This window comes from Oryctolagus cuniculus, chromosome 2 (assembly GCF_051225735.1).
Source record: "Oryctolagus cuniculus isolate XC-2025 breed Fujian yellow rabbit chromosome 2, ASM5122573v1, whole genome shotgun sequence".
In the NCBI taxonomy this organism is placed as follows: domain Eukaryota; kingdom Metazoa; phylum Chordata; class Mammalia; order Lagomorpha; family Leporidae; genus Oryctolagus; species Oryctolagus cuniculus.
The window spans coordinates 177,123,955-177,137,854 of record NC_142868.1 but is presented as its reverse complement, the minus strand read 5'-3'; the positions used below and the strand labels follow the sequence as shown (position 1 = coordinate 177,137,854).

The 13,900-nt window shown below is 54.7% G+C and overlaps 1 protein-coding gene across 1 annotated transcript in view; it reads right to left on the bottom strand.

Moving 5' to 3' along the window:
- The window catches only part of LOC100344894 (calpain-13), a 63,226-nt gene that overhangs the window by 22,072 nt on the left and 27,254 nt on the right, over positions 1–13,900 (bottom strand). Inside the window, exons 6-10 of the mRNA XM_070069722.2 lie at positions 12,311–12,447; positions 9,779–9,953; positions 9,111–9,185; positions 4,712–4,797; positions 983–1,057 (exon numbers count right to left, since the gene is read on the bottom strand). Coding sequence (XP_069925823.2) covers positions 983–1,057; positions 4,712–4,797; positions 9,111–9,185; positions 9,779–9,953; positions 12,311–12,447 — 548 coding nt within the window. The remainder of the gene's footprint in view (positions 1–982; positions 1,058–4,711; positions 4,798–9,110; positions 9,186–9,778; positions 9,954–12,310; positions 12,448–13,900) is intronic.

Sequence of the window (13,900 nt, the reverse complement as noted above, 5' to 3'; positions counted from 1 at the left end):
GATACTGAGAATATCTCCTTCTAACTCACATTTGTCCCTCTGAGTTTTAATTACTCAGATCCGGGCTCCTTTTCACATATTCACAATAAATAAACCAAACAAGCCCTCTAAGAAATGTCCATCTTGGGACCAGCCCTGTGGCATGGCAGGCTAAGCTTCTGCCTGCAGTGCCGGAATCCCATATGGGCACTGGTTTGCGTTCTGGCTACTCCATTTCCAATACAGTTCTCTGCTATGGCCTGGGAAAGTAGTGGAAGATGGCCCAAATCCTTGGGTCCCTGTATCCATGTGGGAGACCCAGAAGCAGCTCCTGGCTCCTGGCTTTGGATTAATGCAGCTCCGGCCATTGTGGCCATCTAGGAAGTGAAGGAGCAGATGGAAGACCTCTCCCTCTCCCTCTCCCTCTCCCTCTCCAGCTCCCGCTCCCGTTCCCTCTCCCTCTCCCTCTCCAGCTCCTGCTCCCTCTCCCGCACCCTCCCTCTCTCCCTTTCTCTCTCTCCCTGTCTGCCTTTCAAATAAATGAATAAATCTTTTAAAAAGATTTATTAAAAAAATTTCCATCTTATCCTCTAAGTAAAGAAATGAGCCGCTGGCCAAGAATGTGGTTTTAGACCGTCCATCCCTGCCTGACTTCTGGGTGGTGATGCTGATGTCTACCCCTGTACTCAGAGCCAGAGCTGGGCAGTGGCCTCCTGCTGCTGTTTGGCATATCACACCAGGGAGACTGCAGAGTGCCAGGGTGGTAACACGTTGGCACAGTAGACAGAGGTGTGACAACCATGCCTCCTAGTTGCTAGGAAACCTTTGGTACCAATATTCCTTTTGACCATTAAAATGTCCCTGGAGGTACAGTATTTCATACCCAAAATAACCTTCACACACAAGGAAAGGACATGGAAATCTCCATCCAAAATTGTGTGTTTGTAGGTACTGTCCATCCTTCTAAAGCAGGGATTTTTATGTAGTAAAGAAGGGTAAATACCAAAACTCGCCATCTTCTTTGTCCTCATGTAGCTGGCTTTTCCACTGATTATGGATTTCCTGCCACTCTTGAGACCTGAGCATAGAGAGACAATCATTAGTTTGACCTATGCAGAGCGTTTGATCTCATCCAGGTGTTGCCCAGCAGGGTGCTTCGCACAGGCCACCACTAGTCGGGGAGCAGGTGGAGAGTGTCATCTACCTGGGGACAGGAGTCAGTCGTTCCCTGTATGCTGATGACTTCCAAACACCTGTCCCCAGCCTGATCCTCACCGGTGAACTCTGGATGGCTCTACAGTCTGCCCTACTTCTCTGTAGATACTTCAAGACACTTGTCTCAGACCACACTCATCCACTTCCTCCTCCTACTGCCTGAGTGGGAGTAGCAGGGGGTAACTCTCACTCCTGTCTCCCACATCCAGACAGTCACCACACGTTAGTCACTGGTTGATTCCACCTCCTCAACTGCTCTCAAAGCCATCCACTAATTTCCAGCCCTCCTGGGGTTACCCTAGTTCAGACTACGCTCATCTCCCTGCTGGACTTCCGACTGGCCTCCCTGAACTCAGTCTTGGCCACTTTCTTATCCACTCCTTGCACCGACAGCAACAGGATCTTTCTAAAGTTTAGTCATGGGATGTCATTCCCCTGCTCTCAGGGTACATTCCAGCTCCTGAAGGAGAGCCTTGGTTTCTTCCTACCTTCCAGGTCTCCCTGGACCATCTCCCACTTCCTCTCCTCTTCCCACCCTGGATTCTGTACTCCAGTGATAATGGCTGAATTCATTTCCTTAGAAATCCCTCCTTTCCCACCATCTCGGCTTTCACCATGATGCTTCCTCCACCTGGAACGTTCCTTCTCTCAGCTGTGGAGCCCATTGTCTCTTCCTCATCTTTCCTCTTAGAGGACACTTCCCCTAGGATGACTTTCTTGGCCCTGTGCCACCTACATGCTCCCTACACAGGGTTGGTACGGTGCCTTTGAGCTCCCATAGCCCACTGCACCACTCCTATCTTGGCAAAATGCACCCTGCTGCTGGTTTCTTTGATGCTGTCCCCCACTGAGCTCCCAGTGCCATGAGGTCAGTGGGCTCTCTTGGCCACCATCTCATCCCAGGTGTTTAACATGTGCGTTTGACACAGCAGGCAAGTGAGATTTTGTTTGCCTTCTTCTCTGCTTAATGCTGGAACAAGGTACGAGGGATAATTCTAAAAGGTCATGGGAAAAATGAAAGTAAAAGAACTGTGTAATAATGTGCATTTTCCAGACACTTTCTGAATACCCCCGCTATTCCAGAAGCTAGTCCTAGGGTCTGCAGACGAGGAGACCCTCAACAGGCAAAAGGGAGGAGCTGCACCTCCGTCTGCCCGCTTTTCAGAGTGGAGTCATGCTCACGGGCAACAGTCCAGCGGCATAAAAAATTTAATGAGCTCCTTCTCCTGAAAGGGCTTGCATGGAGAACCCGGGTCACATCCCCACCAGGATGACAAGCAGGGGCCACCACTCCGGCTTCCGGCTGCAGGCTGAGGCAGTCAGATATGTTATTGTAAAATGGCAATTTCATAATTAAGGGATAATTACATTTCTGCAGTGTGTAAGGGAAAATAAATGTAGTGTAAATCAATATGCTATTGATTCATGCAAGTTTGCCTTTAAGTGTGTGTGAGTGAAATTTCAATTACGGCTGGCACAAGACCATCCGGGCACTTCATCCATCTCCACTCCTAAAAAGCAGGGACGAAATCGCCCACCTGCAGACAGTGCAGACAGTGATTTGACGGCCCCGTGGCTGCCTTCCAGCCTGGCTTCTAGTGGAAGTGGGTGTCCCTCGCCACTCAACCAGGCAGTGACCTACAGACTTGGTGCTGCTGCCACTCCTGCATCCATCGTCCAAGCCCTGGCCTGCACACACATCTCCCCCGCTCAGAAGCCCCCCCATCAATGCCCACTCCTGTAGGGTACAAATCCAATTTCCCATGCAGGCATAGGGCACCCCAAGCCCAGCTCCCCATACTCCTTCTCTTACCTTCCTCTTCATCAGGCTAGCCTGGCTGTGTCCTGGCCTGCACGTCCCCTCCCACCCAGGGAAACCCAGCATTCTCCTTGCCCACTCCCTAGTGCCTCTGCTAGGTTCACAAAGGACTTGATGCTTAGTTGGAGACATGAGTGAACCATCAGCTCAGGTGGGTTTGTGCCTCCTCCCCTCTCCCCCAGGGAATGTCACTACTTTTCGTCCTCTCTCCATTCCTGCCCCCCAGCCAACACCACATCAGGAATTCAACCTCAGGCTGTACTGGGCGGCTTGGGGTAAGGAATGGGAATGAGAACTGGACAAGGATAGAGGCTGTTATGATTTCCCTAGGGAAGGGGAAGGAAAGAAGGATCAGAGGGAAGAGGGGTGACCAAGCTGCCTTAGTTTGGAGTTTACAAGTTCATTCTACTTCTCAGGGCAGGGATGGGCAGGAGCCTGGATCTACTCTTCAGGGGCACCTGAGGCCACAGCCAGGGCTACTGTACCCATCACTCTGCTTTGCTTCCCTTCGCTTCTTTCTCCCTCAACCCAGTCCTGCATTCATCTCACACGTGCAGAGCGCCCACATGTGCCAGGCACACACCAGCTGCTCGGGCTCACCTGGAATCAGCGACCACTGCACAGCTTATCTGAGAGCATCAGGCCAGCCAGAGTCTGGGCAGCCTGGACCTGGGCCTGGAGCCCTGGTTGGCTCTGCGTCTCCTTCTGGAACTCACTGTCCTCACTGTATTGATTTTCTCTCCTGCTGGGCCCAGTCCTCCTATTGTTTTGGATGCATTTCATTTCCTTTTCAATCACGTTCCCCTCCCCAGCAATGCTGCTGGTGGCCACTGAACCGTGGCTCTTTCTATTGGTCTACACAGACCTGCAGAGCCACACCATGGGGTTGGGCCCCATGGAATGCTGGGAAGAATAAGTAGCCTGGTGCTGCCCCTCTGTCTTTCCCGGGACCACTTCTCCTTCTCGGTCAGCAAGCAGGTGGGGGACCAGGAGTCAACCCCCATGGCAATGGTGAAGGGCCAGCCTGGCTCTTGGGGGAACGCTGGGACCACTCTGCTGGCCCCCGCTGGGGCCTACTTAAGGGCACTGAGAGCATCCACTCCCACAGTGAGCAAGGCACTATTCCAGCACCCAGGACAGCGGCAGTCCAGGTCAGCAGGCAGGACTGAGGATCGGAGTCCACTCAGCAGAAGGTCGTCCAGACCCCTGCCTCCGTTTCCCCACCTCCCCCTACATAGGAAGCCTTCTCCATCTTGATGATGCAGCCTCCTCCAAACCAGAATCCCATGGGATCCCATCAAAAGATGACGTTCCTTTTCTCCATCTCTCTGGCCAAATGTGGGCTTGGCTCCTGCACTGCCTCCAGCCCTCTGTGCTAATTCTAGGTATGTGGGTTCATAGCTCCAGACCGTGGCCAACTGGAGGAGAGACACTGGCTTTTGTCAACTGTATATATCCCACAGCACCTGTCCCCTCAACTCAGGGCACTGAATAGAGAGAACACAATAGGTGTCTAATAGGCACTCAGTGAATGGCACCATGGGAGCTTGAGTTAGAGTGACAGCCACACCAGGTGTGAACCAGACAGGTCTGTGGTAAAACCCACAGTCAGCAAGAGAGATGTGCCCACGTAGGCAGGGTGCCCCCTCCACACTGGCCTCTCAGGGAAGAATGGGGAGAAGTTTCCAGAAGCCATACCCATCACTCCAGCGCCCTTTCCACTCCGTCTTGCCCCAGGGGTTCCACAGGCGAATGAGTCCTTCCTGTCTTCCCCTGTACTGGATCTGCAAAGAACAGAGAAGCAAGCGGTCAGGGCTCTCCAGTGCAATCAGAGCAGAGGAAGCCGAGCACAGCTGCTTTTTACCAGCAAGGATGAATTTAACCTCAGACCTCAGCTGGCTGCAGCCAGAGCAAGAAAAATGGAAGCAAACAAACCACCATGTCTCTGATGCCTGCGTGGTGTTGGGATGAGAGAGGGGAGAAACTTTCCCCTGTCTCTGTTGGCCCTTCGCAAGGGCAGGTGCCACTTCAGCACCCCTATGACTGCATCCAAGACCCTGGGCGAGCTGAGAGGCAATAGCAGATAAATGGCAGCGATGTTGCTTCAGGCTGCAGAGGAGAGACCTTTATGGGTTCCCAGGGCCTGCCAAGCCCTGTCACAGGCAGCATCTCTATTCCATAGACACAGCCTGTTTCCTGGCTCCCAGCCCATTAGGAGCTATGGCACCATTTCCATGGCACTGGAGTGAGATGGGAAGGTAGAAGAGGCTGATATGATTAAGAGTGGGATAGCCCGACAGCTATAGCCCAAGGCTAGCCCTCCTCATCCTGCATCCCAGCACTAACCAGATGTCTCTGTCTGTGAGCAGGTGGCCCACGATGACCTAAACTTTTCTCCCTGCTACCTGCCCCTGGGAAGCTCATCATCACTCACTGCAGAGGCCAGGGTTGCCCCTTTGTTCCATTCTACCCACACACGGGAAAGCTACAAGCAAACGAGGGCAGGCCCTTGAGCCCACGTCCCAGGAGCCAGCAGCCCTCAGCCCGGCAAGGGCATTAAAATGCCACTGAGTCACAGCCGTGATACTGCTTTGTGTCAATGTTGTCTGAGCAACAGAGACCTGCAGGGGAGAGAGAAGGGCCGAGCTTGCCTGCTGATTCTAAGGCAGGGGAGACAGAAAACCACAATCAATGTGGAAGAGAACCCCTGTGGGGAAGCAGGGCTCCAAGCCAGCCACCCACTAGTGTGTTAGGTCCTTTGTTCCTCCCTTGCAGAGCTGGCAATGTGCATCAGAGCTTAGGCACTTTCCCAAGGACACAGGGCAAGTGGCAGGGGCAGAGCTGTGATTCCAGTTGTCTGTTCCCCAACTCTGGGCTCTTAATGCTGGAATTGCATATGGGTGAAGATCCATTCCTGGGTATGCCTGTGACCTTGACCTTGAATATGACACTGGAGCCACTGGGCTAGGCTCTTGGATGAACAATAGGTCATTGCCATAAAGGAGCGGTCGCTTAAGCGCTCCAGAGCTTGTCCATTGTGGTGCTCTGGCTCTAAGTGGCACAAACCCAGGCTTCTCACCCCTCTCTGTGCCCCTCCAGGCACTCTGAGCCTTGCACAGAGTTAATTATTAACTACCAGCATCTGATGGAGCCCTGGGACAGGGACATGAGAAACAGTTGCCCCCGGTGTCCCAAAGAGTTTTACAGCCACCCTCTGTGCACAGTGGATGGTGAGGGGGCTCAGTTAGCATGGGGAAGAAAATCAGCCAGAGACTCAAAGGGGCTGAGGCCAGGGCTCAATGAGGAATGCAGATAACACTCACCCCCTCGCCCAGGGGAGTTGCTGACTGAGTTAGGTGCATAAGAAAGAATGCCAGCTTCATTTATCTTCCTGGCTGTGACCCGCCTGGAGGAAGGATGAGCAGATTACAAAGCACAATTCATTCACAGGCTCATTTAATCTCAGCACTGGTGGGTCAGCTCTCCGACCTCCTCGCTCTCAGCCCTTGTAGGACTATGTCATGCCTTCATGATGGTACCCTACTGAGAAGCATGTGGGCCTTGGCCAGGGAGCACCGGGGTCACCCTCAAGGCCAAGGCCTTTGCTGTGGATGAGAATGGGCTGGCTCATGTGCTTCTTCCCTGGCTACTGACCATACTCTTATCCCCAGGCAGCTCTCAGAAAAGGCCAAGAGGCAGCCCAAGTTATCTAAACCTAGACTAGCGGTTCCTCAGATACATTCTCTTGAATATAGTTTCCGCTGACCACTAACAATTATTCCTAGAGAGAAATCCAAGCAGTCCCTGTGTGGTTAATGCAGACTCTCTCAGAACCTTTTAGAAGCTAACACACTCCATGAATTTCCAAGAAGGGGCTATGCAATCTACACTTGTCCAGTGTCCTTGGAAACCTGTTTCTACAGAGGACACAGCCAGCCTGTCCATCCTCAGAGCACACGCTGGGGAACGGCAGCTGCTGGGAATGGAACACGTGGGACATGCGGTCTTGATCACCTCTTGTCACAGCAGAGGTGTGCTCATCAGATCGCTCAGGGTGTCCTAAAAGCAAGTCACTGCGTGTTGCGAAGCATACGGGCTGTAAATGAGATCGGCAGCGGCCCCCACCAGCTGAGGCATTTTCATTGCTGCTCTGTGGCCCGGCAGTCACAGCCACCCCTGCCCACCTCTAGCCACCCCCTGCAGGCACTCACACTCCAGTGAGACGTCTGGCTACACAAGCCCATCTCCCCTGTATTCAGAGGAGACAGAAAGGCTGTCTCAATGTTTATAAAGTGTTTTCTCCAAGGGTGGCAAGTAGACAGTGTGGGGACCACGACTTCCTTGGTCCCAGCCCAACACAGGTATTTCCCATTGATCACAGCTCTATTTCGCCAGTTTTGAGGCAGAGCCATAATCTGGTGAACCTGGTAATCCAGGCAGGGCTGAAAACTGAGCAAAACTGGCACACGACATAAAGTCTATTCTCTGTCCCAAGACGTGGCCATGTCTGGGACAGGGGAGCTGCGGGGACAGGCGTGTCCATATGTGGCCAGTGGTGATGATGGCATTGCCTGACACCAAGGAGACCTCAGGGAAGGCCCTGGTGCACAGTTCAGAAGCAGAGAATCAGGTGACGTCACGACCAGGGTCTCTTCTGGGCTGTGTGTATCAGGGGAAGCTCTTCCTCACTGGCAGGAAACAACATTTGAGCTCCTCACATACGTTCTGGGATGGTCAGTCAGCAGGGTCCCCTTCACAGCCAAGGGCAATGCACCCATTCATTCATGCCAGTGCTCCCATCCATTGATCCAACAAGTATAGATTAGATGCCTAGTGGGAGACAGTAGTCCCCTACCCCAGAGAGGGCACTAGGGAGACAGGAGATATTGTCCCATTTTAGGAATTGGGACATTCTCCACCAATGGAGCAACTGGCCTCAGGTCATTGGCCAGGGGAGAGAGACTGATGCAGAGGGAGGTGGTGCAAGCATGGGAAAGCGACAGATACAACCTGACACTCTACATTCCTTGTTCCATACTCCTGTGGGAAATGTGTCCTGGGGGTTAGACCCTGCCTCTCTCTGCTTACAAATTATCATTAGATGTAAAGAGTGCTAGAAGAATAGAGATGGGCGGCGTTAGCAGGAAAGCCTCATAGGGACGTTGAGATGAGAAGTGAGGAGCTGCAGCGGCTGCACCAGCCGTGTCACAGGTGCTGTCTCTGGATCCCAGTGAGAGACATCTCTCCGGGCAGGCCTCAGCCTCTGCATTAGTGGATGGAGGAGGCTGGACTTCAGCAGGGTCTTCCAGGCCCGACTCCACCCACCGACCTCCTTAGACTTATGTCTGTTTCAAGTCAGTTCTCCCTTCCAGGGCCAAGGGTGCCCTCCAGCAATGTCCTCCTTCTTTTGCACAGAGACAGAGGTTTATCTGGGCACATGGTGGTCCAGCTAGAACATCCTGGCCTTGGTGGGGCCATGGGACTACGGCCAGACTCGTGGGCAGTGAGAGGAAATGTTCCGTGCCCCCGACACGGATGAATGAGGGTGCCCTGGCCTCTTTCTCCCGCACTTGGGAGAGAAGGGGTTTGGGAGGAGCTGGTTTTGGACTCCCAGATGGCAGCTCTGAGCTGAGGAAGGCAGAGCCACCCAGGAGCCCTGGATCGCCTGTGCCCATGAGAGAGCTGTGACCTCTATCTTGTTTAAGCGCCTGTTATTTGGAGTGGGCTTCACCATAGTGGTTCGGCTTGTACATTACAAAGAAACCCCTTTCAGGGCAAACTCCCCTCCAGAGTCCACTAGTGGGGCAGTCAGCTCCTCCTCTCTGGGGTTGAATCTTGCAGCCACGCTGACATCCTTACCTGAGTCAGCTCAAGGACAGTGTGTCTCAGGTACGTTCCTCGGGCGGGTGGGGCGTGGGTGCCAGGAACTCTGGACAGACAGGGGACCCAGGGCTGGCTGTGGTGGGTACCACGGGAGTGCACGTGATAAAGGCTCTTGGCAGCTTTGCTGGGGGCCTTTGTGCTTGCTCCCGGGTAGTGGGAAAAGAACACTGAGCCGAGCCCAGTGCAGAGACACCAGGCCTGTGGCCGGCCTTACCTGCTCAGCCCCGGTCACCGTGTAGGCATGCTCAGCCACCAGTCCGTTCTCCATCACCGGGGCATGACCTGTTGGCTGCAGGGGAGAAAGCAAGGTAAATTTCTCACAGACATGGAAGCCCTCAATTCAGAGAGGGGCAGAGCCAGCTGGGTCCCCCCAGCTCACTGGGGAAGGTGTCGGTGCCTAGAATTCTCTTCTCGAGAGGTGGAGTAGGAAGGCCCTTGGGTGTGGAGGTTCCAGGTAGGTCCAGTCCCAGGAGACCACCCATGGCTGAAGGGACCCCACAGAGACCTGAGACCCTGCGCTGCTTGCTAGGCCTACCACTGGCCATCAGGGAGACACTGCACAGTGTGCCTGCTGGGCCATTTACAGGGGCCAGGAATCTCCCTCCTTGTGCTGTAACTGGGTTCTGAGTGCATCCTGGATTTCCAGTGGCATTTGGGATCAGGATCACGTGAATCAAGGCCCACATGTTTAAAGAGTGTGAGAACGGTCCCCGTGCACAGGGAGCCAGGCGATCAGACAGACTCAGATAATGCAGAGGTGCGCCTCTTACCCTTCCATTGGGGCCAGCAAGAATCAGAGAGCCCAGGGCTCCACGGTCACCTGGGAATCTACCACTCCTGGTTGCAAGGAAGCAGCAGGTCCTGGCTTTGCAGCCAACTCACCCCCTCTGGCGTGGCGCAGGTCATCAGGGAGCCTGCCCTGGTGGCCATCTTCACTGCCCTCACCAGCTCAGAAGGGGAAGAGTGAAGGTTGATGTTGGTGACTAATCCTCCCATGAGGTCCTCCAGGGCATCAGAGAGGTAGCCGTAGTGCAGGTGGGAATAGGATCCACGTAGCCTGGGAGGAGGAAGTTGGATTACACAGGGGCCTGCTTTTGCCGCTCTGACCGTCTCCGGGGAGGGAGGGGCTGCACTGACTGCACGTTTCCCAGGCAAGGAACTACCGATCCACTAGGAGCACAGCCACCCCTGCCACTCATCCAGCTGGGACTCCAGCAGTCTGCTGCCCGTGCGGGGACCAGAACTTTCCTCCCTGCCTCGCTTCCTTGGCCTTCCGGAACTAGACAGTCCCACGAGCACAGCGTTGTGTGGAGGTGGGCAGTACAGGTGCTGGAGTCACAGGCCAGGGGTCGAGCCCCAGCCTCGCCACAGGCTTAGCCGTGGGACCTGGGTGAGCTGCTCGGCCTCATGGGGTTTGCTCAGCATCATGCACACCAATACTGGATGCTATTACAGTGAGCATCTGCTCTGATTGGTGGCAGTGTTAATCTCTGACTGTGTGCCAGACACCAGGCAGGGTGTATGTTCTGCCCTCCAAGGACTCCCAGTCACCAGCCCTGCCACCTTTTGATTTTTATTTTTCAGATTCACGTATTTGTTTGAAGGTAAAAATTACACACAGAGAGGGAGAGACAGAGAGATCTTCCATCTGCTGATTCGCTCCCCAGATGGCCGCCACAGTCAGGGCGGAGTCAGACTAAAGCCAGGAGCTCCCACGTGGGTGGCAGGGGCTCACACATGTGAGCCATCTTCCTCTGCTTTTCCCAGGCCACTAACAGGCAGCTGGATCAGAACAGGAGCAGTTGGGACATGAACCAGAGCCCACATGGGATGCTGGTGTGTCATGAGCGGTAGCTTTACCTGCTACACCACAGCAGCAGCCCTAGGAAGTGTTTTATTAAAGAAAGCCAGGGTGCACAGGACAAAGGGTTGTGGCCACAGCAAGTACCACATGACAGATTTCTACCAACTTGTTTTAGGGCTGGTTGCAGACCTTAGCGTCCTGTCTCTCCTTCCTTCTGACTCAGGTTATGGCCGGCACTAGGCTCTGATTGCAGGAGCACTGACTCAGCCAACAGCAGAGCCTCTGGTTGGCCATGCTTATGCCCTGCTGGGTCTCACTGCTCCACTTCCTTGATGCTCCTGGATTCTGGTTCCTGGTCCTCAATCCATAGTGCTGCAGTAGGCATTTAGCCTAGCACTTTAGGTACACGAGTTCCACATCAGAGTACAGGGATCCACACCCAGCTTCCAGCTATGCACACCCTGACGTGGGGTGATGACTGAAGTAATTGGCTTCCTGCCACCCATGTGGGAGGTTAGGGCTGAGTTCTCAGCTCCTGGCTTCAGCTACCATTCAGCCTCAATCACTCATACACATACACACGCATTTGGGGAGTGAACCAGTACATGGGAAATCTCTTTCTCTCTCTGCCTCCACCCTCCATGGTCCACTAGCTCCCTGCCTGTGTCCTTTGGAGCCTTCTGTCTATCCACAGTTCCCATAACACCCATCGTGGAGGTAGCTGGCTTGTGGACAAGGAGATCTCACTCCCTCCGCTGTATAAACATGAGTTCTGTCCTGCTGGCGCTTTGGGAGCCAGGTGACTACTCTTAGCCCCTGTGGCTGACAGCAAGCACAGCAGAGAGAGCTGTGCTTGTCTTGCTGTCACCATCCCTTGCCACCTGAAGGGGGGAATTCTGAGAGCCTGGTCCTTGTGCCCTGCTTCAGCCTGATTTGTGGGCAGCGGGGGCCCAACCATGGTGGAGAAGAGGGAGGAGTGAAGAGATCCAGGGCAGGGCCAGCCAGCAGGGGGCAGTGCTGGGATCTAGGGCAGGGGTGGCCAGCAGGGGGCAGTGCTGGGATCCATGGCCGGGGTGGCCAGCAGGGGGCAGTGCAGCAGATGCACTCTGCAGATTATCTGGGCGGGTGGATGTGCGGCCAACCTGGCCATCATCCCCATTTTCCTCTCGATGTTCCAACCTTGGGGGAGGGGGTTTAAAAAAATCCCCACATAAGCTTTTCTCTCCCCTATATTCAACAGACTTGGCCAATTCATGCCCACACTCCCTAAGCAGGAGGACAACTGAGCAGGTAGGGTTCAGGTGTTCATGTGGGTGCTACCTACACCAGTAACATTGTCTCTGCATCTCTATCTGGTCACTGCAGTGCTGCCCCTTTCTTCAGTGCCTCTGGCCTCTCTCAGTGGCCCCAGTGCTGACCCTCGAGGTGGTAACTGTTCACAGAGGATGCTCAGCCAGGTGGCAAAGGCTTTGACGCCACGAGGGGGCACTGCTTACATTCGGGAGAGCCGTGGGGAGCTGCAGGGCCAACTGGCCGAGAGTGCCTGGCAGGTTGAGATGCTGGCCAGCAGGGTCGGCGTGGGAAGTCTGGGCTGAGGGTGCCATACTTACTTGGCATAGGCTTTCTCCAGCAGGCAGGGCCAGAACTCTTGGTTGCCTTGGCGAGGACGCACGAAGAGGTAGGCGTTGTCCACAACAGGCAGGCGGTCATCCACCACCACTTCCACCAAGCGGCCATCCTGCCAGAACTGGAGAGAGACAGGCAGATGCCTCAGTGGAGGTGGGGCAGCTCCCACACCCCAACTCCTGCACTCCAACACCACGGATGTACCCTCAACTCCATCTGGAAGAAAACCACACCAGCTTCACCCAGAACAAGATGTTATCCAGGCTGCTGAGCAGAAGACAGGCATGCCTGGGTCTCTGGCAGAGGGAAAGAGTGAGCCCTGTGCCAAGGTAGCCGAGGAAAGTACAGGCAGGGCAGAAGAGACTTGGGTTCTAGTTCGGCTTCACTACTCGCTGTGGCCTAACGTGGGCATGTCCTCCGAGAGCACCGAGATGCAACATAGGGCAGACGGGGAGTGCGAGCCTACCACAGGGGGCAGGAAGGAGCAGGATGGCCATGAGGAGCTGGAGACTTGAGGGAGGAGGTGGAGTATAAGCACGTAGCAAGCATCTAGGGAAGACACCCCAGGCCATGGGGACTGTGCGGGCATGGGGGTGGGGGGCTGGAAGCAAAACGACACTGCCGGCTTGGGAAGAATAAGAGCGACAGCCCCCCTGTGGCCCACCTTCTGCCTGCTGGCCCTGTTGTCACAGCTGAGACACGAGACTGGATGGGGTTGCCACCACTAAGAGCACCGATGAAGCAGGTGCCCCTCACCAGAGCAGACTGCTTTCAACTTTAGAGTGCAACTCTGGGTGGGTCACCCGGGGGTACTACCTGGGAGGGCAATGCATGACAAAGCAGCCTCTTGTGCCCCTTCATTGTCCTCCCCTGCGCTGGCTTCAGGACTGGGCATCAGAAAAGAGAAAGGCAAGTCTGCGCCAGGTAGGCTGCAGAGTCCTGGGTGGATGTGGCCTCTCATGCACATGACCTTCGCACAGTCACACGCCCCAGAGGCCAGGCTGTGTGTCCAGCTGAGGACACACTTCCAGAGAAGAGCTGGCGTTGTCAGCGGAGACAGCCACGGAGATGATCTCACCCTCACTAGTGAGCCATTGCTCTGAAGGAGCTCGCAGTAGAGCCATGGACTCAACATTCTCTGGGCAGGTGCGGAGGTAGGGGAGGTTGAGGTCACAGGGACGGCATTGGGAGGGAGAACACCCGGAAGCCTGGACACAGCTCCTACAAAGTGGGGTCCTGGAAAAATCATCTGGACTTCCTGCTGAATTCTGAAGCAACGTACAGTAGACGGTGTCGTTGATGGGACTGTGCTGGATTCTGGTGTTGCCTCTTATCACCCAAACAACAGATGCTGAGCAAGACGCTTGATTCTCTGTGACTCAGCTTCTGCATCTGTCAGTTGGTTGTAAGAGTAGGAGCTGGCCTAAGGGCCACAGCAGAGTCGGCTGAGATTGTGAGGGTGAGAGTCCAGTGTTGAGAAGGGGGCCTGTGTCTTTAACAGCTGGGATGTTCAGCGCCCAGGATGCTATCTGGTGCACAGTTGGCCATCAAGAATGAGTTCATTCAGGCCCTTT